Genomic DNA, 25,682 nt, shown 5'->3' on the forward strand with positions numbered 1-25,682 from the left:
GTATCTCAGTATGGATAACTCCTGACTTCATCTTCAAGGCCCAAATCCAACCCATTCGCGACCTGTTCCTCGTGTTTCCTATCTAGATACTCCAGCAACACCTCCCCGTACTTCTCTCGCCCCTTATACCTCGCAACATCGTCCCCCCAGCTCCGAATCGCCGCCGCCAATCGACCAGGCACATACGCCTCCTTGACAATCTCAGTGATGGGCTCGAAATACGTCCGGATAGTAAACACCACCGCGCCCGTCCGCGGCAGCCGACGCAACGACTGCCTCTCCGACCGAAAATAATGACTCTCAACAACCTTGTTCCTCTCCGCCGTGTTCCAGCTAACCGTCTCCCCGTCCTCGCTCCCAATACTGCCAGACCAAGCTAGCTCGTCATCTACCTGAATGAAATAGTTATTCCGCAACACGGGGTCGGCCGGCTTCAATCGACGGAAGAAGTTCATCATACCTCGCTCGAGATGCGATTTATACCCGGGCACAGAACCGGAAGTGTGGATTTGAGAGAGCGGCATTTGGAATTTATCCTTTAATCGCCAGAAGCCTGCTAGTAGTATCGAGCCTGCTAGAAGGTAGTATTGGCCATCAGCTCGTTCGTACATCAGCGCTATGTCATCCTGTATCAGGCGGCTGCATGTTATTATCGGATTCTCGGCCCACGGGCGTGAGATGATGTTGAACGATTCGTGGGTGAGCAGGTTATCTATGCCGACGGACGTTTTGCGGAAGAGTGATGGATATCGTTGAGGGAGGTAAGTGCATCTTTTCGATCCAATGTCGTCTTTGTGTTAGTGGATGTCGGTGGTCGGTTGTTCGTGATGTGAAGATCAGACGTACAGTTCCTCTAATAGCTCGATGACCCCGTCCATTGACTCGGGTGTCGTGAGACAGCATTTATCTGCTCGCTCCTCAATGCGTCGCGCTTTGTCGGCGTGGAAGCCGAGATACTGATTATCTAGTTCTATTCCATAACCTTGTGAGTTCCGTGTACTCCATGTGTGCTATATACGTGCATGGGATAATCAAGTCCTTACCGATCCATTCGTCCCATTTCATTGCCCGCAGCCCCATGGTGATGTGGTACTTGCTGCGCAATATTAGTCTTCTGAGCTCTCGTATATGGAATACGCCAGGAAATAACGTGGATGAACATGGCTTACGGGCCATATCTGAAGGGCCGATACGGCTTTGGTTTAAATGAATGGACATCCCAATCGGGATATGGAGCTGGATCAAGGCGTTTGAAGTCGGATGGAATCCATTCTAAACGCCCACATATCTTTGTTAGCTATTGAATGTTTCAAGGACACTTAAGCTGTCGTACCTCCGGGCTTCCTATCTAGCCGCTTCCCTTGTCGAAGGGAGGTGGCCTCAGCCACTGGACTGGCCCTTCCCGTCAATACTGCATATAAGCGTGGTATGGCCTTCCGGATCATAGGTATTGTGCAGACCAGGGCTACAATAACTAGGAAGACAGGAGTGACACTCTTTAACTGAAGGGTTGATAAATATTTCATTTTGATGAGACAACTATTCTCAAAGATGTAGACGCCCATGCATGTAGACTGGTGTTTTATATAGATTGGATCATAGATTGTCGTTTATATATGGACTGAGGGGAGGCAGATGCGTAATCATTTATACCTGCATACATACAGATCTCTCCATCCTAGTAGCCAGACCTCATAACCCAGCAAAAACGTCGCAGCTGATGCCGTTGCTGTGAGACTCCTCGTTGTCTTCCCCAATTCGGCGCGCTTGTGTCTCGTAGAATCACTCGCTGGAAGTTTTCACCCGTTTGGGAAGGGTTGCTTGGCGCTGGCATTCAGGAGTGTGGCATACAAATGCATCCTTGGCTAGGATATGTACCATATACTTATAGCTCCGATCACGGAGGTACGAGCATGAGGTGGTTGCATCGTTTCTAGTTGCATCGTTTCTGTATAGCCCGTTCATGTAGCTCTTCGTTTCAATAGACAGTATTCACCCCACTGACGTCGATATTTCTTGGGAATAAATGGGAGGTTTGGAATCCAGATCATTCGCCCCAAGATGCCTGTACGGCGACTATCCAGGAAGGGTTTGCATGAGAGTTTCTCCCACGTTGCGGTGTCAAGAACATAGTGTGGTTCAAGTTTGGTTTCATCGTCTCCTGGGAAATAGGAGTCAACGAGATAGGTACATTGAGAAATGTCCGTCTAGAAAAGCCGTTAGCATTCACCCCATACAATTTAGTCGTTTTAAGACGTACGTATTTTCCTGGGTCTTCTTGATTTCGGTCATTCATGCCCTTTGGGATCGTCCACGTTCCGGGAAAGTATCCAAGTTCAGTACCTGACTCTGCAAATTCTCCTGGGAGTAGCCCTCGGAACTCGCTTTTGATGAACTTTGCTCGGAAGTTGTTATTCGGTAGGAAGAACGATGATGGAAATCGATACCATTCCTTTCCGTAACACACAAAACCTTCGAGATGTACACTGTTGGGTTGTTGAAGTGGATCTAGAATCTGAAGGGGTGCGTTATACGCCGTAACAACACCAGCAATCCTAAAAAGGCCAATGTTTACCGCCAGTAAGACGGGAACAACCGCGAAGATAAGCTTAACTTTGGTGGGTATGCTGCCGACCAGTGTTTTCGGATCAGACGTCCCGATGTATGCTAGGATAATATGGAAGGCGATGGCGGCATTTAGGGCAAGGAATGGGTATGCTGGATACATGAACCTCTCCTCCTTGTGAGGTTGCAGAGTAAAGACCGTGAACCACATGTAAAACGGCAGGACCAGGGTAATTGTTCTGAACAGCGTTTGTGCGGAAGACTTGTGAGGGCAGAATAGGGCCTGGAGGACAAGAAGGGGACCACTAGCCAGAGCGAGTGCGACCCAGATGTTGAAATTAAGCAGCAGATTCTTGAAATAGAACGTCCAAGGCTCGGTTCCGAAGATATTGGGCCCCTTATCAGCACCCCCAAAGACGTTGTAAGCCACAATATTCCATGGAACGAGGGTTAGTTTACGGTAAAACAAACTGTCCACCAAAACGACAGCCGACTGTGGGTAAAATGTTAACATATGTGTACGACATTTTCGTAGGGACGGGGGATAATACCAGGATCAGCAAACATTTCATAACTCCTTCAAAGACCCGTTTGAACATCGATACCACATCCCCGAGAGACCAAGCTACGGCAGCCTCTTCCAGTAAAAATGGTATAACCAAAGCACCCGCAAATGGCCAGCCAACCATGGCGCCAACACCAAACCAAATAATGCCTTCAACTGTCTTCCACCCACCTTGCAAGTTGAGAAAGGCCGCTAGGCCGAGCATGGACATGTACATAGAAAAGCTGGATGGAAGCACCGCAGCAGAGGCATGGAACATGCCGGGGCTGAATACCATAATCACAAGAAAGAATAATCCAATTTTTGGGTTCAGCGAGCGGGATATCGCGGCGAAGAGCCGGGTTTCGCATACTGTGCAGAAGAAGCCAAGTGCCAACCGCACCATATAAAATTGTGCTGACTTTGTCCGCACGAAGAACCCGAGTGTCTTAGCGATGCCTGCATGAATGGTGATGTATAGCCAACTTCTAATCGAATACTCTGGAGAATATTCCCATGTTTGTAGCCCGTGACCGTGGGTCATGTAGTGTGTCGGCTCCCAGTAGTTGTAGACCTCATCGCAGTCCTGAATGGGCGCTAGTGATGCGGCCAAAGTGTTCGAGAGAAGACAGAGATAGAATACGCTGTTAATTGGAACGTAGAAAGGTGGCGGAGGTGATCTAGGCACAATGATTAACTTGAATAACTGTAGGCAATTGGAGCTCGGAGTACTCACTTTGGCTGGGACGATGATGCTGGACCCTTTCCGGGTGAGCCGGGAGGTGACATGACGCCGGCCTGGCTGTTGATGCGGTCGACTTCTTTTCGTGTCCAGCTTGATGCACTCGCTATACACGCAAACACCACGAATCACGAAAGTCGATCTGATAAGGAGCTCAAAATATCACGTGATACACCGATCCTCCGGGATAATAATAATAATCCGGTATATGCGGCTCAGCGAAGCTTAATCTAGGTAGATTGGGTAGCTGCCTGTTGTTTACCTCTCCATCCTCAAGGGAACTTGTTCAAACAGACGAAGACCAGTCACTCGAGATATTATTATGATGCGTCGTTGGCATGGACCGGGCTGTCAGCAGCCAGATGTTACAGTTGTTGGCGGTACATTACGATGCAGCTCTTGTTCACTTCAATCATCGAGGGAGGACATAGGAGCCGGAATGACTCCTTCTATACCATCAATTCCTCAGCTAGAATCCCGATCTCACATGAACCTCACCTGGCCTTCTGCCGTCAGTTATAGCCGTGCTGATATCTGTCTTCATGACACGGGTGTTTCCTCTTTACCGGAAGTCAAAGATACCCTCACGCTAGGGAAGCACGAAGGTCTTGATAGCTTCCCCGAGACTACGGCTGAAAACGAGATCAGGCTTCTGCGTTTGCTGCCTGATCAGGATGATGGTCCGATCCATGGAGATCTACAGGTCTCATCTTTGAAAAGCGCCTCACCTCCATCTTACCAGGCCCTGTCGTATACTTCGTCTGATGAGCCTGGTGATACGCCAACGAGGAACTGCCCTGTATATATTGGCCCGTACTGGGATATCATTTATGTGACAAAGAACTGCGAAGATGGGCTTCGAGCTATTCGATATCAGGGTACGGAGCTACCTGTTTGGGTTGACTCGGTTTGCATAAACCAGCAAGATGCCGCCGACAAGACGCAACAGGTCGGCTTAATGAACGATATTTATGCAAAGGCATTCCAGGTGACAGTATTTGTCGGAAACCCTTCTCCAGATAGCGACAGGGCCCTTAAACTCCTAAACCTATTTGCGAATGGATCGCTGGTGTCCAGCCGGGTGGCGGCCACTGAGGAGAAATCGCAAACCGCTCTTAAATCTCTTTTCCAGCGTCGTTGTTTTTCAAGGCTATGGGTTAGTCATGAAACTGTTGCTGCTAGCCGCCTTGAAATACTCTGTGGTCAGCGCTCGGGGACTTGCCCATGTTGGTCTTCTCTGCCCAACGTCTTACGCAACTGTGTTCCGCCCTGGCTGTTTAAGTTGTGGAAAGAAGATATACGTACGGATATTTCCGGCATACTGCACCATGCTATCACACATGAATGCTCAGACCCTCGTGATAAGATATTTGCGGGTCTTGGTCTTCTAAACGAGTCGGAGATTAGCCCAGACTATAATCTTCCTGTCGAGGTTATATATACAGGAATCACTGCATACCTCTTAAAGAATCGTCTTGACTTTCGGCCGCTAAATTTGCTCGGAACCGGCAGCCGGCGTCCTAACTTACCGTCTTGGGTTCCTGACTGGTCTCAGCCCCTAGACCCGTCCGTTCGTGTTGATTTGGAGTTCAATACAAAGATAGACAACGGGACAGAGCACCCCTTTTGTGTGTATTTTCCTTTCTCGTTTGATACCTGGTCACTGCCGCGGTCTTGGTCTGGACATGCGATAGATATTGACGCAAATGGGTCGCTGGTTATCCCTGCACTCAAGATATGCGATATTTCTCCCACGGATAAAGTGCTTGTGGGTCCCGATCATCAACTTGTTATAGCGTTAGATCGGAGTCACCATGGCACCATATTGGTTTCTCAAATGGACAAGGAATACCAAATAGGGACCGATTCGATATTCCACCTACATGGATTTGACCGCCCAGTTATCCTCAGATCTCATACTGGGACGAACACATATTCGTTCGTGTCAATTTGCGGTATATCCCTATCACGGCCTGCAAACGGGGAGAAATGGTACATTCCCTGTGATATAGATGAAAGTAACGTCGCCGAGATACATGCAAGGCTTTCTGAAGAGGAATGCACAAACATTCTGGCTTTCCACGCTAGACTGTTGGAATTATGTGGAGCCGAGCGAGCAGGCACTTCTGGGGACATGGGCGTTGACCAAACTAGCTTTGCGAGGCTCGCATTTCTTGATTTCAGCATTCTCGCATCGGCAAATTTCAGAGCAATGGAGTCAAGGTTAAGAGATAATTGGCGTGCAATGCATGAAAAGCTCCGGTGGATGTTCCGCGACCAAGCTGCCGTCTGGAAATTCATTCAGGATATGGATCAGGGAAACCAAGAGGAAATTTCAGGCAAAGACACAATGGCAATTAGGCAACAAAGAAGAGTGAAGATCAACTATACGATGGAGTTCCCGGCTGAATACTCTTGGGACATTCGGCGATTTTGCTGGTCCTTTTTACGACCTGCAACCGCGGCCCCGAAAGCATCGGATGACTCTTGGAACCCAGTATACAAGGCATTAAAGTATCATATTGCCGATATTCAATCATGGGCAAAAGCAACCGAAGAATTAATGAATGCCATTGACTTTTCACGGATGGTGTTGGGTAGCAGATGGGACGTTTTCCCCGGAATAGGTCTCCCAGGAAAGTGGCGTTCGAGATGGGAAAATTTTTCCAAGGCAAGAGGAGCAGGCGGTTACTTGCCAGCAAGCGAGGCGTCTAACCCGGAGTGTTACTGGGACTGGTCAGAATTTGAGCACTGCCTGGAACAAAGGGAAAGGCTATTGGATCAAACCCCCCCTCCGTCGTTGACCGCGACTGAGAACTATAGGGTGAAATCGCATATGCTATTCAAGATATTGGGTATGCAGTTAGATCCCATATCAACTGTCAAAATTGTCTAGAAATAGCGTTATTCCCTCTAGTTTTAGCTCACGACCGTGGTTTCATGACTATTTGATAGCGTTGATAGCGTTGATCTTAGGAAGCGATGATGTGATGGATTTAGTGAGCAATATCTAGGCATATATGTGATAGAAGATACCTAAGATCTGGAGAGGGCTATCGAATTAGCGAATAGACAGAATGTTTATGAATCGGTCGTGTTCATCAAGAAATCGTGCCTAAAACTTGTTTAATGTATAGAAAACGCGAAATTTTGGCGCGTCTGGAGAGTTAACACGTGATCGTAATCGAGGTGAGTAAGCTAAACCGTTTTCGGACTAGCGGGTCAAGTTTTATCTTATCGCGAGAAACTCAAAAAAATATTCCAACCTGCAGAGTTGTTTGAGCTTCAAGAGGTTGCATATAAATACTCGACCATGGCGAACGTTGTCTCTGTTTGATAGCTTTATTTCTGCAGCATTGAAGTGTCATTTCAGTGATTGGGCTCGAAGCACCTCATTTATCACTTCTCGTCTTGAGACTTGCCTAGCATGGCGGACACCGTGATGGGAGATGACTTTCAACATACTCCCGCGAAGCAACCGTGCCCTGAAGGTAACGCCGCCGTGGTGAATGATAAAATTGCTACAGTAGCTGCAGATACTGGAGTTGATGATGGCAGTGATTTTTACAATACGCCTCTGAATGCAGGAACCCCTCGTCAATCGGATAAACCTGTTTCTTTGACAGACGAAATAATGACGACGGAAGCATCCGAGAAACCGCCTACAATGATCCCCGGTCTTAGCCTGTGCAATGGCGGAGAGAATATTGATAATGGCATACCTTCACAGCAGAGCGCATCCGAAACCGCTAACGATAAAATGAACACTTCTTCTGAGCAAGCTGGCGTAACCGATACCGTTATGTCTGGAGATGGAAATAAAGACTCGGATGGAGCAGAGCCTAGTGCTTCTGGTGCTGCGAATGCCAGAGAGGGTACGGATACAGAATCCGATATTGCTAAGCGTGCCGAGGATGATATTGCTGCACTTGCGGCTGAATTAGTTGATGGAATACCACCTTCCACTGACGGACTGATCTCTGCTGGAAACCAACCCGATGGCGACGATAATCCTGAGTGGGAGGTCGATTCTTCACCCTACGAATCCTCCTCGGACTCCTCTACCGATTCGGACTCCAGTGACTCGAGCGATGAGGACGATGACTACGAACTATTGGATCCTGAAGAACAGGCTCGACTATTGATGGCCACTGAAGGTGGGTCGGATGATGAAGGCGGTAGTAATGGAAGGGCAGGGGCAGCTGAAGTCAGGACAGCGAATGAAAAACCCGACGAGGTTGTGCCAATGCCAGACATTACCATTACTCCAGAAATGAAGATTGAGTTGCTAGGAAACGTCGAGAGTATTGTCGAGAACGTGGTTTTGGTGAGAGCAAACATCTCTGGGGAGTACCAGGTCTTAGAAAGTGGATCAGTTTTATGCTCTGTGAACCTGAATGTTATTGGTGTTGTGTCTGAAACACTTGGTCGCGTCCAGCAGCCTCTATACACAGTCCGATTTCCTAACGCGGAAGCGGTCAAAGAGGCCGGCCTAGAGAAAGAAACGCCTGTGTTTTACGTTGTGGACCACTCGACTTTCGTATTCACGCAGCCACTCAAGGGTCTCAAGGGAAGCGATGCATCCAACTTACATGATGAAGAGATAGGAGACGATGAGATGGAATTTTCTGATGACGAGGCGGAGGCGGAATACAAACGACAACTTAAACAAAAACGTCAATCAAAGCGCGATGGCAAATCTGAACGTGGAGGAAGCAACAGAGGCAGAGGCCCAGCCTTACCACCTTCAAATCTAAGGCATTCCGAGCTCAATTACGATGATAATAATGTAGGGGACGATGGGTATACACGGCTTGCTCGACCTCAAAATCTGCATGAGCTCATGGGAAATGAGGCTCCCATGGAAATGCCACACTCACCAGAACAATACGGCGAAAGATCCTTCCGGGGCGGCAGAGGTCGGGGCCGTGGAAGGGGTAATGACAGAGGTGGTCGTGGAGGGAGAGGTGGTAGGGGAGGTTACGATAGGGGAAGCAGGAATTCCCCCCAGGGCCAGAGTAATCGACAGTTTCCACGAGATCGAGACCAGCAAACTCGACCGCAACATTCTGAATACTCGCAGAAACAGCCTCCTTATTCACAAAACTCGTATCAACAGTCATCCAATCCATCTTTTCCACATCACCCCCAGCAGCAAGCACCAAACCAAATGCCTGGTAACTTGGGGCACAGCAGCGGAGCTTATCAAGCTTCTTTTCCATCAGGAACATTCCAGTCACAGGGACTCCCACCGTTTCCTTTCCAGTTCTCATCTCCTTCCAACTCGACTCAGCCCATGTTCCAATACCCGCCGCCTGGTTCTCATATCAACCCTGCTTTCTTTTTAGCCATGCAACAGCAGCAGCAGCAGCAACAACATCAATTTACTCCCCCACAAACACAACCAGCCCCAGCACAAAACCAAGGCCTTCCAAATGCATCTGCTGATTCCTTTGCGGCTGTTCAAGCTCAAATAGACCTTCTAAAACGGCTGACCAGCGGAGCTAATGGTGCTAATGGAAACCCTGGTAACTAGGTATGAAATTGGTACACCTTCTGAGCTGTGTTCTCTTTCTTTCGAACCTACGCGATGACTCCCATAGCCCCGTCTATATCCGTTGTCCTTGATTTTTATCCGCCTGCGAATATTTTATGACCTGCCAGCACGACTGTATATTATTAGTTTAACCTGTCATGTTTGTTTACGCTACTTGGGTCTTATATGCCTCGCCTTGGTGGTGTTACTTGTTTGGAGTTTTGCGTGATGAATAGATACTATAGGTTCAGGCGTCCTCGGTATATCAAAAATTATGATTTAGTAAACAGGGATTATGTTAAAATGCAAACGGAAAAATTTAGATATGAAAATAGCCACGGAATCTATGGTTTATTCTGCTGAAAGTTTGAATCCTAAAATTATTCAAAATCGGAACTTAACAAAAAGGCCCAAAGGGAGTGAAGGTGGGAGCTCCCGGCTTGGTGTCCTAGGCGGTCGGCTGAGCCTAGAGTTTAGAGAATTCTTTGTCTGAGTTTAACTGTTCATAACGGCAGCCTGGAAAGAAGTTTTAGTAAGTATATTGAGCAGTTAAATTTCAAGAATGACTGAGAGGATTTCCTACCCGTGCGTCTTCATAAATTGGCGTCAGGCCAGTCCAATGCTCAAACTGAAAGTAAATATTGTTAGGTGGCTATTAAATTTTTAGGAGTGTAAATTAGGGTAAACATACTTGATAGACACCCTGAGCAACTAGGACTTCCAGCCCCTTAACAATTTTCCAGCCCGCAGGCGATGCTAGTTTCGCGATAGCCGTGACGTCCGGCTTATAAGCCATATCTAGCAAAACGCACTCCTCGGCGCTATCTGTACTCTTCTTCATGATCGAGTTGATCAATCCTTGCAAAGAAGTTTCGATTTCTTGATCTCCTGGTATAGTGCTGATGGCCACCTTGGGGGAATCCTGTACGGATTTCATATCTTCAACAACATGGATGTTATACTCAGCTGGGAAGCTGGAGGCTAACTTTGACAGATTCGATGGAGTTCGCCCGACAAGATAAATGGGAGAGTATCCCATGCTATGGAGGGAATAGATAGCTGCTCGTGCGGTGCCGCCACTTCCGATGACCAGCGCAGACACTTCATCCTTAGAGAAGGCTGCTCCAGCGTCTTTCAAGCAGCGTGCCATGCCTTGCCAGTCGGTGTTGTATCCAACTAGCAGGGGGGACTTCCTATTGTCACCTTCATCGGAAGGAGTAACAGGCACAATTGTGTTAACAGCACCGATGATTTTCGCTTCGGGGGAAATCTCGTCGAGTAAGGCCATTATATGTTCCTTCAGGGGAATAGTCACTGAGGCGCCTCCAAATTCGTCCGAGCGGATGAATATTTCAACATCTTCCACCTTGTCAGTTTCCAATAGGCCGTATTCGTGTGGAAAGCCAGACTGCGCGAAAAGAGCGTTGTGCAAAGCTGGAGATCGTGAAGCAGAGATAGGCTTGCCGAAAAGGGCAAATTTCTTAGAATCAATCTCACCCATGAGGGTGAGGGCTTGTCGAATATCCTTCGCCGAGATTTGTCCGGGAGCGGCTTTGAAAGGCAGGTCTGGATGTGAGACGGGAGTCATAAAGCCATTCAATATCCGGCTAAGACGACCCTTATTTCCCATGTTAATAGCAATAATTGGGATTGGATAGGCTTTCTCCGCCCAGGATTTAAACTCCTTGAGAGCCATGTTGTCCTCGAGGGTTTTGGCAACACCAATAAGCTTTATAACATCACCGTGCTGTAGCGCCTTGTTGTAGTATTGAATCCATGAGCCGTTGGACCATGAGAGATGGCCATTGACATCATGATGGGAGGCAATAATCTTGGAGAAGCCCTTCATCTCGGTTACTGCTCGCAGTAAATCCTCAGGGAACGAGATCTCGAGGTCAACAAATTCGGATCCCATGCGAATTGCAAGCTTGTAGAGTTCCAATGCACTATCAAAGGCGTCATCTGGAAACTGTCCACCCTGTGATTTGGTACGAATAGTGAAGATAAGTGGCAGAGAAACATGACAGCGTAGGAAAGACATCTGTTCGGCGACATAATTAATTGAGGGAACCCCTGAAGTAGACGATGGGTCCTTGAGCAAATCAACCCTTAATTCAACAGCATCAGATCCGAAAGTAGCTGTTCTGAGAATATCGGCGCAAGGTTGGAGATCTTGAAGTGTTAACGATACGAAGAATGAATGATCCTTCTTCTTCAGTCGTGTAAGGTGATCAGTATTCCCCATAACAACGTTCAAGAATCTTGTAAAGCCTTGTAGTGCTGCGTCTAGCTCGCTCCTATCGGAGTGATGGCTATAGTATTGAAGGTTGCTGCATTCTTGGTACCATGGCTCTCGGCGTAGCCATACGCCCATCATATCCTCAACATACGCTGGTCGTGTCTTATCCACCTCAAGGAACTCGATCACCTTTTTGATGTTGCGCATGACAAGGAAGACATTTCCCTTGGTCTGATGGTAATTGATAAGAAGATCGCGGGCTTCCTTTGTCTCTACAATCCCACCACCACAAGCAAATATGTATCCAACGGGCTTCTCAGCGATCATGCGTTTGAGCAGGGCTAGTTCAGCATCTCGGAAACCTTCCCATCCTTTTTTCTTAATGATATCTGGAATTGGCATGCCTTCAACAGTTTCTAGCTCGGTGTCGAGATCAATAAATGGCCGGTTGAGAGCCTTCGAAACACAATATCCACTGGTTGTTTTCCCTGCTCCGCGCATACCGATGATGAAAATAGATGCGGCAGATTTTGCTGACTTGCGGTTATCAACGACATTGCCTTTGGCTAGCTCTTTGCCATCAAGCTTCACTTTGAATGTCTGGGCCAGGACATCCCACCATGCCGGCCAAGTTTTCCCGACACATTCCTTCTCTAGAATCAACGTTGGTTGAGTCGCTGCGGCTGCGGCGAGTACGCTAAAGCTCATAGCCACACGATGGTCATCATAGCAATGGACCCCGTTGATTGGGATCTTTAGATCTGAGCGGTCGATGCCATCAATTTCAATTCCGTCGTCATGTTCTCGACAAGTAACTCCGAATTTAGCTAACTCATCCTTCATAGCCTTGATTCGATTGCACTCCTTCACTCGCTGGTTTGCGATGCCGTAGATACGCGTGGTGTTGCTGGCCTTCTCTGTGGCAACAGCCGCAAGGACGGAGGCCGTCAGGAAAGCGTCAGTCATTGGTTCCATGTCAACGTTGGGCAAGGGTTTCAGGGCACCATTGGCCGGACCGGTAACGGTGGTAGAAGAATCTGTCTGTTTAACATCACAACCCATGGGGCGCAATACGTCAACTGCAAACCGAGCATCACCTTGAAGTGATTTCGATCCGATATTGGGAATAGTACAAGTAGTTCCGGACATGGCGGCGATTGCTAGGGGGTATGTTGCGGAGCTGGCATCACTTTCAATAACATATTCTGGTGGGTTTTTATACCGGCCTTGTTGAATGTGGTAGGTGTACTCCTCAGTTGCGGACTTCTCCACCTGGATTCCAAAGGATTTCATCATGGCGGCAGTCATAACAATATAGGACTCGGAAATCGGCTTTCCGCCAACAAGTTTGAGAGTAACCTTTTCTTTTGCGTATGGCGCGCACATTAGCAAGGAGGAGACATACTGCGATGATACTTTAGCAGCAAGTTTGATCTCCCCGCCTTTAAGTCCACCGCATGCGGAGATCTTGAGGGGGAGACTTCCTTGTTGCTCAACGTATTCCACGGGTACTCCGTTAGTTTTAAGAGCATCCACCAAATCGCCAATTGGTCGTTGCTTCATTCTAGCATTGCCAGTCAAGACGTTGTGAGTAACATCCCCCCTTTTGTTGGAAAGGGTCGCAACAGTAGTTAAGAACCTTGAAGCAGTTCCCGCATTGCCTAAGTATAGCTCATGTGGACTGGCTTCTAGCTTACCACCTTTGCCATTAACGACAAGTACTTCACCCTCTTCCTCCCAGGCGAAGGTGGCGGCTCCCAATGCCTCTAAAGCGTTGAGCATAACTTCCGTATCATCAGAATGTAAAAGGTTCCTGATGCGGCACGTTCCAGAGCCAAGTGCGGCGAGAACAAGGGCTCGATTCGATATACTCTTCGATCCTGGCGGAGTGCAGGTAACCTTGAGTGATTTTGGAACGCCAGGGAAGACTTCAATGCTAGGCGCGAGTACAACCTTGAGTTCTTCATTTGAAACGGAGCTTGCCTTTTGTTCATGTGTGCGACCGATGGCAGAGAGAAGGACAACTTTCTTCATCGGCCCATCGTTTTTCTTATCCACAGCCATAAATGCGATAAGCTTGTCCACAGGACATTTCTTTCCAGCGCTCAGCCGCCTAATTCGTGCATCCTTGAGGGACGTAGGCAGTCCATATCTAGTCAGGCATTTGGCAAGACGGGCCACAGCGGCACCTTTAAGTATTCCAAGATAGCGTGCAAGCTCCACTTCCTTGATCATTCCAATGGCAACGCATTCACCATGGAGAATTTGTGGGGCGAGTATGGCTTCGATGGCATGGCCGATAGAATGACCAAAGTTAAGAAGATTTCGTAGCCCGCCTTCCCTCTCATCCTTGGATACTACGTCTGCCTTGAATTCGGCGGAGGCTAGGATGGTTTTCTTGAGAATTTCCTGGATGCCACTGAATCGTGAGCGCTCAGGGGTGTTTTCTGTTTTCAGGGCTGCGGCTATAGCGTCTGCATTCTCTTCCAACTCTGCAAATGTTGCTTCGCTCGAAATCGCAGCCGTCTAAGATATTATAACTGAGTCACCAATTCGGAGCAGCAAGAGAGAGAGGAGAAACGCCGTGGATAAACCAACCTTGATAACTTCTGCCATTCCATTGGTAAACTCTCGCTGTGGTAGCGTGTTCAGAAATTCCATATCCAAGTAGATTTTCTGAGGCTGCCAAATGGCGCCTACCAGATTCTTTCCATTCGGCGTATCAATTGCAGTTTTACCTCCAATTGAGGAGTCGACCATAGCCAACAGCGTCGTAGGCACCTGTACAAACCGGATACCGCGCATGTACGTGGCAGCAACGAATCCAGCCAAATCTCCGATAACCCCACCACCAAGAGCGATCAGTACTGTATCTCGACCGCATGGCGGTTGACAGCTCAGCATCCAATCCTCAATCTCTGCTTTAGTCTGACGGCCCTTTGAGGATTCCCCTGGCGGGATCTTATATGTGAGGAGTCGAGGCTTGGGTGACTTCTCGGCCGCGGCATCTTCAAACGCTCTCTGAAAGTCCGGTACGTAGAGAGGAGCGATATTCGTATCAGAAATAAGGATGTAAGTCGAAGACGAAAGGGTTTCAAGGAGGTCTTTGGCTACATGGCGCCGCCATATTCCAAAGTCCGCGATTATGCTGTCGCGACCCAGGATCTGAATCGTTGTCGGCTTCATCGTGAAGCTGAAGTGGGGAGCTATTGACAGGGGAGGGGCAACGCTCTCTTCAACGGCCTTGACAGTAGAATTATAGCGAGATGAGTCAATGTAGCGACTTAATTCATCATGAGATAGGAGACGGTCGAGTTAGCAAAGGTCGTCAGGACACGCCCTCTATGTCCAATAAAGATCGATGGAGAAATACCGAAAAATGAGATCTTTGTTCACTAAGAATAAGCTCCCTGAGCTATGAGTAATAGCCCGATGATCGGAGACTAGGCGGCGGCAGCGGCGTGAACAGCGGCGACAGCCCAAATATTGACGCGCGAAGCACAAAACAAGAGCATGTATAAGATTGACTAAGAATAACAAACGAATTGAGTCTCTTGAAGCTATACAAAAAGCCCCAAAAAGGCGATTTTTATTTTTTGGGAGAAGTTGGTTTCTGCCGCCCTTCACCGCCCATGCACAACTTCTAATAATAGACAAGAAAAAGAAGAAAAGATGAAGAAGACAAGACGAAGAAGAAGAGAAAAGAAGAAGAGAAGACGGATGCGAGCGTCTCAGCATTCTATTCGTACATTATACGTAGACTAAGCGAGTGAGGCCTGCTTAATACCTGCCGTACCCGTCGCCGCGACCGCGACCACGCCCAGATCCCCTCGAGTTATAGCCACCCCTGCCATCATGGGATCCTCCACGCCCGTATCCGCCGCCGCCCTGGTAGCCATGCTGTCTGTCCTGGTACGAATTGCGAGGACCGTTGTTGTACCCTGGCGCGTTGTGCTGCTGGCCCCAGTTCTGCGGTGGCTGCTGGTGATGGCCTCCGTATCCACCGCCATATCCGCCCCGTTGAGAGTGGCCTTGATGGCCTCCCTGAGATCGATATCGGTCAGGACCAGGCTGTGGCGGGCCATTATACGCCCCATGGGTGCCTGGCGGTGGTGGGTTCCATCCAGGCGCTGCTCCTCCTCCCATATGCGGTGGTGGAACATACCCCGGAGGCAGGTGAGCTGCAAATGGATTGGGACGGTCGTTGCTGGCATACGATATCTGGCCTCCTCTTCCACCTCCTCTCCCTCTGCCGCCGCGGTTGGATTGGAAAGGCGCGCCGCCGAAGGATCTTCCAGAGTGTCGTGCTTTGTTCCTGGTAATTTCCAAGTCTGAATTATCGAGGACCGGATCGTTAAACTTGACGCCCCGTAGCAGCATCGATTTATGGGCGTGCATTGACTTGGGCATCTCATAGTAAACACTGTGTTACGGGTAGCGTTAGCATGGCAATCTCTTACACATTGAAGAATATATTAACGGAGTATGACTAACCTTATAGACCGATCTTCGTCGAGCGTGGGAATTTCAGCGCCAGTTACCGATAGAGACAGAGAGCTGTGAGGTAGATATGATTCATCCTTCTCGACCTTCCCACCTAAACCTTCGCTGATACGCATATTCAGCTTGAGTTTGGTCGTGCCTTGTTTCTTGGAATAGAAATTGGCTGTCAGTGATTCATAAAGCGGGTGTCTCTCAGACAGGAGTAGAGCATCCTTCCCCATGGCGTTACGGGCTTGCTCTTCTTCCGATAGGAAGGGATATCGCTTGCCCATGGCTCCCAGCAACCGTGCCTCATCGATAAATGGTAGCAGAGCAACTCCCTGCCATGCAAACTTCTTCCCATTTAGGTCCACGGGGAAATCCTCTGGATAGAAGTCGATAATCTCGCTGTTCTCATCTGACATCAGGTCTCGGAATACCTCAGGAATGGCATGGTTCGAAGCTGCTGGCAAGACACCCATCAACTGTTCGAATGGCTTGAAGGGTGATCCCTTGGTAAATTGTACATCCATTTCGCCGAGATCAACGAAATCCGCAGCGAAGGGCGCGTAGTGGTAAGGATAATACCATGTCCAGGATGGACAACCTTGGAAATAATACAGAAGAACCCAGCTCAGGCCTTCGACGTATGCCCGCGCTACCTTGTGGCGGAAAGCAATATCCTTGGGATCTACCTTGAATTTCTGTTCATAGTATCGGTCTGCATAACCGTCTTCCCAAAGCCGTACGGTGTCTGGAGGCATTTCATCCTCCTTTGGCTTTTCTGGGGCCGCGCTTGTTGCATCTGTTTCAGTCTCTGCATTCGAGTTCTCAAACACATCTGATTTCCGCTTTCCGAGAGCAGAGCCGGATGCACCTGAAGGCGCCGGTTCAGCAGCTTCCTCCTCTTCCGCATTTTCCTCTGCAGCTCCGCCGGACAAAAGCTGGGCTTTAAGAGCAGCGGCAGCACTTTTGTTTGCCATGTTCGCCTTATAGACAGCACCACGATTAACCACCATGGAATGTGTCAACTCTCTATCTGCCCTGGTTAGCCCACCTTTGCCTGGCACGACAAGAGGTATGTCCGGTGCAGGCTCGGCGCCGTGGGAGCCTCTTCGCCTCTTGCGTGCGTGATCATTGTTGTTGCTGTTGCGCTGGCGGTCTTCAGCCTGGCGTCTTTTGGCATTGGCATTCCTTCGCTCTTCAGTCTGTCGCCGACGGCGAAATATAGCATCCTCTTGCTTTGCTAGGCCCTGTAAAATCAATTGGGCCCTTCCCAAGTCGACACGGCCATCTTTTGTCAGGTAGCCGCCCATTTGGGGGATGTTATCGCGCCAAATTGCAATAAGGGTGTCTATGCCATTTTCTCGAATTTCCAAAGATGGGAGATGGGGTAAGAAATCGTTACCAACGAAAAAGCACATGAAGACCCAGTCATCCAAAGCTCTCTCAAGGTCGAATGGAAATGGTTGTTGAGGGACCTGCATTTCTACAGCCAGATATTCACGAAGTACCGAAACATGAAGCCAAATAAACGGTTTCAGGGGGCTTCCCTTTTGTTTCTCGTCAAATTCCCCTCGTTTCTCCTTTGCTTTCCCCGTACAAGCTTCCGCCATATGACCAGCTTGCCCACACAATTTGCACGTTCTAGCCTTGGATTCCTGGAAGAAGACATCCTCTCGCAAAACACGGAAGTGTGGCTCATGAGTGCCTAATCCCAACATGATCAAATCGGCATCCTAATTGACACGACACTGTTAGCAGTGGAATAAACCATAAACCGAAGATATAGTTTTGGAGATCACAAACCAATCCATATATTACGTGTCGCGTATTCGGGTCGTACTCTGGGCAAGAACGCTGTGAACGAATGAACTCCATAATTTTATGCTCTCCTTCACCTGGAACAGTCGCATCGGAGATAATAACTTTCATCTAAAGGAAAACAATATTAATAAGAACCGAACGGATAATTTGACTATATCGCATGTGGCCTACCTTCTCCCAACCTGGATCCGTGCTAAGTTTATACGCAACCCAATAGCGCAATGCCATGGCAAGTATGTCCATAAATGGTGTACCAGGCGTGATAACATTGGTATCCCAAGTTTTTGTGATCACTTCCTCCGAAATTACCATGTCCCCTTTACCCCGGTTTTGCTTCTTAAGCAACTTGGCAAACTCTTCCTTCTTCTCGTCTTCTGCTTTCGCATCCTGTGCAGATCTGAATCGACGGGAGCGTTGCTGGTTCATTTTCGCACGGGGAGCGACGCCATCTAGAGAGCCAACCGTAATTAGTATTTTGATATATAACACAATTAATAATTGACTGGAAAGAGAATGAAAGGTTGCAACTCCCCTTGGCGACTATGAACACATCATGCATATAATGTAGCCGTCCGAGGGGAGACCTCCTAAATTCCCCACAGCTGTAAGCCCGACATACCGACAGCGATCATCAACAGCTTCCTTGGCCTGACCATATTAACCACTCTGTCTGTGTATTTGAAGATCTCCAGCATCATCTCGCCCTCGTTCGCTGGTGGAGGTTTGCCCTCCGGATGCGTGCATGGATGGACAATACCATTCATGTCCAGGTAGAGATTATCCATTTCTTCGCCATTTGGATTTGGCTTGGTCGTATCTACCGGAATTTCCTGGCCGTCTATCTCCCCGGGCTGTTCTTCAACGACGGCGGAAACGATCTTGGGATACTTGGAGGAGAGCCATCGGAAGAGGGCTGGGACACCCATCGCGACTAGGTGCCGAGACGGCGATAAAAGTCCAGTCTTTCGCCTTGCACTGCCTTGCGCTGGCTGTCTGCACCGCGGAACTAGGATGACGAGCGCGTCGACTGAGCCTGTCCTCTTCGCTCTGCTATTGCTCTTCGCATCGAACTTCGGCTTCAACTTTGAAGCTGGAAATAAGATCGATATTTTTCCGAAACCTAATCTAAGTCACGTGATATCTTTAATTAGCTGGAGCAACAAACTACGACTGAACATGTTTACCACCGACATCGAGTTCGTGAAGTGAAAAGGGGGGGACAGACCTGGATATATTCAGTGCGCGTAACTTATTCGGATTTATACTTGAACTATATGAAAATGTGCGACATCATTGACCCGCGGTGATGGTGCTGTTTCGGTCACATAGCACACGATGTTTCGTATTCTCGAATCCCAAGCTCCCGCCCGGCAGACAGCGACAGACACAATAAATACGCTGAGCAGTCGGCTACAGAGCTCGACGCTGCTGGAAGACCGCCGGGCAGCGATACTTGGCCTTCGGAGCTTCGCCAAGGGATATCCTGCGTCTGTTGCATCGGAGGCATTGAGGCCACTGATCGCATCCCTCCGTAACGATGTCGAAGACGTGGACACCATCAAGCTGGTTCTAGAGACCTTGCTGATGCTATTTTCTCCAGAGGAGAATAGTGTGAGTCGTGAATTTGGTGTAACTGCACAAATTACCGAAAAGCTGATGTTTCCATGAATAGCCAGAAGCATCGGATGAGCTAGCACTATGGCTTGCTGATGAATTCACTCAAGTGCGTGCCTCATTTTTATACTGGGCAGAAGATAGGTGTTAACGAAGTTACGAACAGAGGCAGGACAATATTACAATACTACTCGACCTCCTAGACACCAAGGAATTCTATTCCAGACTCTACTCCCTCCAATTAATTTCTCAAATTTCCACCGCCCGGCCAGAGAGGACTCAAGAATGCATTTTGACAGCGCCTTTGGGCATATCAAGAGTTGTTGCGGTCTTGAGCGACTCAAGGGAGCCAGCACGTAATGGTACGGACGAATTCAATGCCTTCAAATTTGGTGGTGGCTACTAAATTTTGACTCATGTTGTAGAAGCACTTCTCCTCCTTATCGCACTTACCATCTCGTCTGCTGAATTACAAAAGGTGGTCGCTTTTGAAAATGCCTTTGACCGAATATTTTCGTTAATTGAAGCGGAGGGGTCACTCAAACACGGATCCAGGACGGTTGAGGATTGTCTTGCCCTTCTGGGAAACCTTTTGCAGATAAATCCTTCGAACCAGTCGTTTTTCCGAGAGACTGGTTGTGTGAGGAAGCTCGTGATGCTTCTAGATGATGCGATGAAAGACCCCAAGCCCGACGAAGAATTCCCACCCTGGATGCTGGAGCAGCGAAATAAAAATATATGGGGAATTCTTGCTATTATCCAGCTGTTCCTTGTAAAACGTGGAATCAGCACTCCAGTAAATCAAACCACTTTCTGGCAAAGTGGAACCATGGAACAATTACTGAGAGCCGCGTTTAAAGAGGACTTTGACGTTGCTCTCAAAGCCAAGGTCGGCACTCTCTCACCGTTTAGATGCTCCTAATATACATGCTAATTTCCAATTGAAGGCTCTCCTAGCAGCGTCAGATTTGATCTGTGCAAACGCTACGCTTCAAGAAAAGTTTTCAGATCTGGATGTTGTGATAACAACTACTCCCGCCGATCAACAACTCGTCAATGGGAACAAGCCAGCCCAGACTGTGGAGCGGCTTAACGTGTTGGAAGCATTGCTCCGGCTGACCCTGCAGCAAGGCCCAATCCACCTTCTGGACGCACGCCTTGCATCGTGCGATTGTGTCCAGGCCTTTTTCACGAACCACCCCGGAATTAAGCTTCACTTCCTAAACAGAGCAATCAGCGGACACATTGGTGGCGGCGACGAAATTCCAAACATTCTATCAATCCTTATCCGGCCGTCGGATTTCCATGTTTCGAATGATCCTTACCAGACATGGCTGGCCTCTGTCTTGTTATTCCACCTGATATATGAAGACCCTGAAGCCAAGGCTGCCGCGATGAAAGTTACCGAAGGTGATGCCGAGAATGGAGAAGAGGTAATAACTTGTGTGCAGGCAATAGCTGGTAATTTGATCACAGGCATCCAAAGAAATGACGATGAGAGGATATCGATTGGATACTTAATGTTACTTTGTGGTTGGCTATATGAAGACCCAGATGTTGTTAACGACTTCTTAGGCGAAGGAAGCAGTGTTCAAAGCCTAATCCAAGAGGCGAAGCAAGAAGTTTCCCCAGACTCACTGCTTCCAGGGCTATGCGCTATTCTACTTGGAATAATTTACGAATTCTCGTCAAAGGACTCTCCGATCCCACGATCGACTCTCCACCAACTGTTAATCAGTAGGTTGGGAAGAGAACTATATATCGACAAAATCACAAAACTCCGAGAACACCCACTGGTTCGCGATTTTGAGGTTCTACCCCAAACCACCCAGGGGCAACAAGACTCTGGGCTTCCTGAAATATTCTTTAAAAAGACATTCGTCGATTTCTTAAAGGACAACTTCAGTCGGCTAATCAGAGCCATTGACCGCGATCCAGGCATGGAGGTTCCTGTGATGGCTAATGGTGTCCAGAAGGGGATATCACGCGAGCTAGTGGACAGTCTTAGAGCTCAAGCTGAAGATCGGGCGCAGACAATTCAAAATCTGGAATTAGAGATGTTGGATCTACAACGCAAACTGGACCAAGAGCATTTGGATCATAAACGAACCAAAGATTCCAGCGATCGCGAGCTGCACAGGCTCAATCAAGTTAATGAAACACTGCAAAAAACACATGCAGCCGAAATATCTAGATTAGAAGAGCAGAGCAGGTCGACAACGAACGAGCTACTCAAGAAACATAACGACCAGGTGCACGCCCTCGATACGCAATTAAAACAGTCCTCTATGGAGCACGAAAGACGAACCACCAAGCTCAGAGAGATACACGAGGGAGAGGCCACGGATTTGAAGCAAACAGTGCAGAAGCTGGAGGCGAGCCTTGAAAAAGCCAACAAGGACCACATCCAAGATCTTCAAACTGCGCATGAGGAGTATTCGGCCAAACTCTCGGCTCTAGAATCAAAGAACCGACGAGCCGATGAAAAGGCACAGGAGGCACAGGAACACAACAAGACGCTGGAGAATGAGCTGAAGGAAGCGCGAAAAACGGCCGAGAAGCTACGAAAGGATAGCGAAGAGAGTGAAGCTGCTCGCCAATCAGCACAGAGCGAACTTGAGGATCTGTTAATAGTGTTTAGCGACCTGGAAGCAAAGAGAAGAGCAGATAAAGTAAGCCGCCATCAGCCTCCTAACACCCCCCCCCCCCCCCCCCCCCCCCCCCGGATATCGCTAACTTTGACTGTAGAAGCGTCTGAAGGCTCTGGGCGAAGAAGTATCGGACATCGATGAGAGCGACGACGACGATGACGAAGATGAGGATGAAGATGAAGAGGAGTCGGAGGTAGAATGATTGGCAGCTTGAATTCGTTTTTTAAATCTACGTACTCGCAGACTAGAGCAGGCTTGATATTGAGTCATGAGACACGAAATATTACTATTATTATGAACTGTACACCCCTGCATGCTTATAATCTCTGGATAGAAGGACCTTTGATTCATCCATCGTCCTACGGAGAACAAAATTCCGCGAGAAGCCTGTAGAAAGACGCTGCCCCTTTTATACGGACAGGCAAGGAGTCACATCGCGCTGACTCACCACCACAAAAATTTATGTGTTAAATAGCTGCCATTTCCCCCACATCCTACATACAACAGCAGTCAAGAACACACGTTTCGCTCCACGCCATGTCGATCGACTTTCCAAAGGAAGAGGAGGCCGTCCTCAAACGATGGAAGGAGATTCGGGCCTTTGAACGACAGGTAGAACTGTCTCAGGGCAAAAAAGAGTATACCTTCTACGATGGCCCGCCATTTGCGACCGGATTACCCCACTACGGGCATCTTCTTGCTTCCACGATCAAAGACATTATTCCTCGATACTGGTCGATGAAGGGATATCATGTCGAGCGCAGATTTGGCTGGGATACGCACGGCGTGCCGATCGAGTATGAAATCGACAAGATGCTGGGGATGTCGGGGTCAGAAGCCGTGCAGAAGATCGGTCTCGCCGCATACAACGCTGAATGCAAGGCCATTGTCATGAGATTCTCCTCTGAGTGGAGGCAGACTATCGACAGGTTGGGTCGTTGGATCGACTTCGATAACGATTACAAGGTAGAGTAGCTTTCTCGGTGCCGGGTGTGACCAAAAGTGACGGGAGGATTACAATGCTGACGAGGATTGCGCATAGACTATGGACACTACCTTTATGGAATCTATCTGGTGGATATTGAAACAATTGTTTGAGAAAGGTGCCGTATACCGTGGGTACAAAGTCATGCCTTACTCGACGGCACTGAACACACCATTAAGTAACTTCGAGGCTCAACAAAATTACAAGGACGTCCAAGATCCAGCTGTTGTCGTCTCCTTTCCTCTCCTCGACGACCCTCAGACATGTCTGCTAGCCTGGACGACCACACCTTGGACCCTTCCATCTCATACGGCCCTTGCGGTGCACCCAGATTTCGAATATATCAAGATTCGGGATGAGGCGTCAGGGAAGAACTATTATATTTTAGAAGCGTTGCTGGGGACTCTATACAAAAACCCCAAGAAGGCAAAATTCCAGATATTAGAGCGCGTCAAGGGGTCTGATATGGAAGGGTGGAGATATGAGCCTCTCTTCGATTACTTTTATGATAAGTTCAAGGATGATGGGTTCCGTGTACTGACCGCAACATACGTCACTGCTGATAGTGGTGTTGGAATCGTCCACCAGGCTCCCGCCTTTGGTGAGGAGGATTACAATGTCGCCATGAAAGCGGGTGTTATCAACGAGCACAGACTGCCTCCCAACCCCGTTGATGAAAGGGGTAACTTCACTAAGGAGGTTACGCATTTTGCAGGAATGAATGTTAAGGAGGCCGACAAGGCCATTATCAAGCATCTCAAGGGCACGGGCCGTATTGTTGTGGATAGCCAGATTACCCATAGTTATCCTTTCTGCTGGAGATCTGATACCCCTTTGATCTATAGGGCCGTGCCTTCATGGTTTGTTAAAGTCACACCTATCATCCCTGACTTGTTGGAATCTATCGAAAAATCATACTGGGTTCCATCTTTTGTCAAGGACAAGCGATTCGCGAGCTGGATAGCAAATGCCAGAGACTGGAATATTTCTCGAAACCGCTATTGGGGCACGCCGATCCCGCTGTGGGCCAGTGAGGATTATGAAGAAATCGTCGCGGTGGGCAGTGTCGAGGAGTTGAAAGAATTGAGTGGATACACCGGCGAATTAACAGACCTTCATCGCGACAAAATTGACCACATCACCATCCCTAGCAAGAAAGGAAAGGGCGTACTGCGCCGTGTCGATGAGGTGTTTGACTGCTGGTTTGAGTCCGGAAGCATGCCGTATGCATCTCAGCATTATCCATTCAAAAACAAAGAGCGTTTTGAAGAAAAGTTCCCCGGTGACTTTATTGCGGAAGGTCTTGACCAGACCCGTGGATGGTTCTACACTCTCGCGGTTCTTGGAGTACATCTTTTTGGAAAACTCCCATTCAAAAACTGTGTTGTCAACGGTATCGTTCTTGCGGAGGATGGAAAGAAGATGTCAAAACGTCTGAAAAACTATCCAGACCCGACCCTCGTTATGGACCGTTATGGCTCGGATCCACTTCGTTTGTATCTCATCAACTCTCCAGTTGTCCGTGGAGAGCCATTGAGGTTTAAGGAATCAGGTGTCAAGGAGATCGTTTCCAAGGTTCTCCTCCCCCTGTGGAACAGTTATAAGTTCTTTGAGGGCCAGGTCGCCTTGTTGAAGAAAGTTGAAAACATCGACTATGTCTTTGATCCCACTGCCGAAGCGAAGAACACAAACGTCATGGACCGCTGGATATTGGCCAGCTGTCAGAGTTTGCTTAAGTTCGTGAATGAAGAGATGGCTGGTTACCGGCTCTACACCGTTGTTCCAAGGTTGCTGGAACTCATCGATAACACAACCAACTGGTATATCCGATTCAATCGAAGGCGTCTAAAGGGCGAGCTAGGATTGGACGATACCCAGCATGCCCTCAACACCCTTTTCGAAGTTCTATATACCTTGGTTCGTGGACTCGCCCCCTTCACGCCTTTCATCACCGACACTATTTACACCCGCCTCCTACCTCATATCCCAGAGGAGCTTCGAGGAGAAGACAGCCGATCAGTTCACTTCCTCCCATTCCCAGAAGTGCGAGATGAGCTCTTCAATGAGACCATCGAGAGACAAGTCGGAAGGATGCAGAAAGTCATAGAACTTGGCAGAGTCTCTCGTGAGCGCCGAACCATTGGTCTGAAGTGCCCACTGAAATCCCTTGTCGTTATACACAAGAATCAGGAGTACTTGGATGACGTACGTTCATTGGAGTCATACATTGTTGAGGAGCTTAACATCCGCGACCTAATCCTCTCATCGGACGAAGCAAAGTATAACGTTCAATATAGCGTTGATGCTGATTGGCCCGTTCTCGGCAAGAAATTGAAGAAGGATGTGCAAAAAGTGAAGAAAGCGCTACCATCTCTCTCCAGCAATGACGTGAAGAATTATGTTGATACTGGCAAGATATTGGTCGATGGAATTGAGCTGATCGCGGGTGACCTCGTGGTTAAGCGAGGACTGAAACAGGATGAAGCCTCTTCCCAGC

The 25,682-nt window shown here is 48.4% G+C and overlaps 4 protein-coding genes across 4 annotated transcripts; 2 read left to right on the forward strand and 2 right to left on the reverse strand.

The window, feature by feature from the left end:
- Positions 1-5: 5 nt before the first annotated feature.
- Positions 6-3,898, reverse strand: GIQ15_01802 (uncharacterized protein; the record flags this gene model as incomplete). The annotated part of the gene is made up of 9 exons (XM_033549219.1): positions 6-771; positions 847-970; positions 1,044-1,096; positions 1,170-1,272; positions 1,334-1,411; positions 2,006-2,207; positions 2,261-3,058; positions 3,117-3,789; positions 3,846-3,898. The coding sequence occupies 9 exons, from the start codon at positions 3,896-3,898 to the stop codon at positions 6-8; spliced, it is 2,850 nt and encodes a 949-aa protein (XP_033410170.1).
- A 440-nt stretch (positions 3,899-4,338) lies between these two features.
- On the forward strand, positions 4,339-6,747 carry GIQ15_01803 (uncharacterized protein; the record flags this gene model as incomplete). The annotated part of the gene is made up of 1 exon (XM_033549220.1): positions 4,339-6,747. The coding sequence occupies one exon, from the start codon at positions 4,339-4,341 to the stop codon at positions 6,745-6,747; it is 2,409 nt and encodes an 802-aa protein (XP_033410171.1).
- A 531-nt stretch (positions 6,748-7,278) lies between these two features.
- Positions 7,279-9,387, forward strand: GIQ15_01804 (Naf1p; the record flags this gene model as incomplete). Its single annotated transcript, XM_033549221.1, has 1 exon — positions 7,279-9,387. The coding sequence occupies one exon, from the start codon at positions 7,279-7,281 to the stop codon at positions 9,385-9,387; it is 2,109 nt and encodes a 702-aa protein (XP_033410172.1).
- A 495-nt stretch (positions 9,388-9,882) lies between these two features.
- On the reverse strand, positions 9,883-18,861 carry GIQ15_01805 (shikimate dehydrogenase; the record flags this gene model as incomplete). Its single annotated transcript, XM_033549222.1, has 9 exons — positions 9,883-9,903; positions 9,971-10,015; positions 10,079-14,152; positions 14,225-14,909; positions 15,423-16,049; positions 16,121-17,847; positions 17,918-18,043; positions 18,107-18,384; positions 18,555-18,861. 9 exons carry the CDS (start codon positions 18,859-18,861, stop codon positions 9,883-9,885), a joined length of 7,890 nt encoding a protein of 2,629 aa, XP_033410173.1.
- Positions 18,862-25,682: the final 6,821 nt, after the last annotated feature.

This window comes from Arthroderma uncinatum, assembly GCF_011692745.1.
Source record: "Arthroderma uncinatum strain CBS 119779 chromosome Unknown scaffold1, whole genome shotgun sequence".
Classification (NCBI taxonomy): domain Eukaryota; kingdom Fungi; phylum Ascomycota; class Eurotiomycetes; order Onygenales; family Arthrodermataceae; genus Arthroderma; species Arthroderma uncinatum.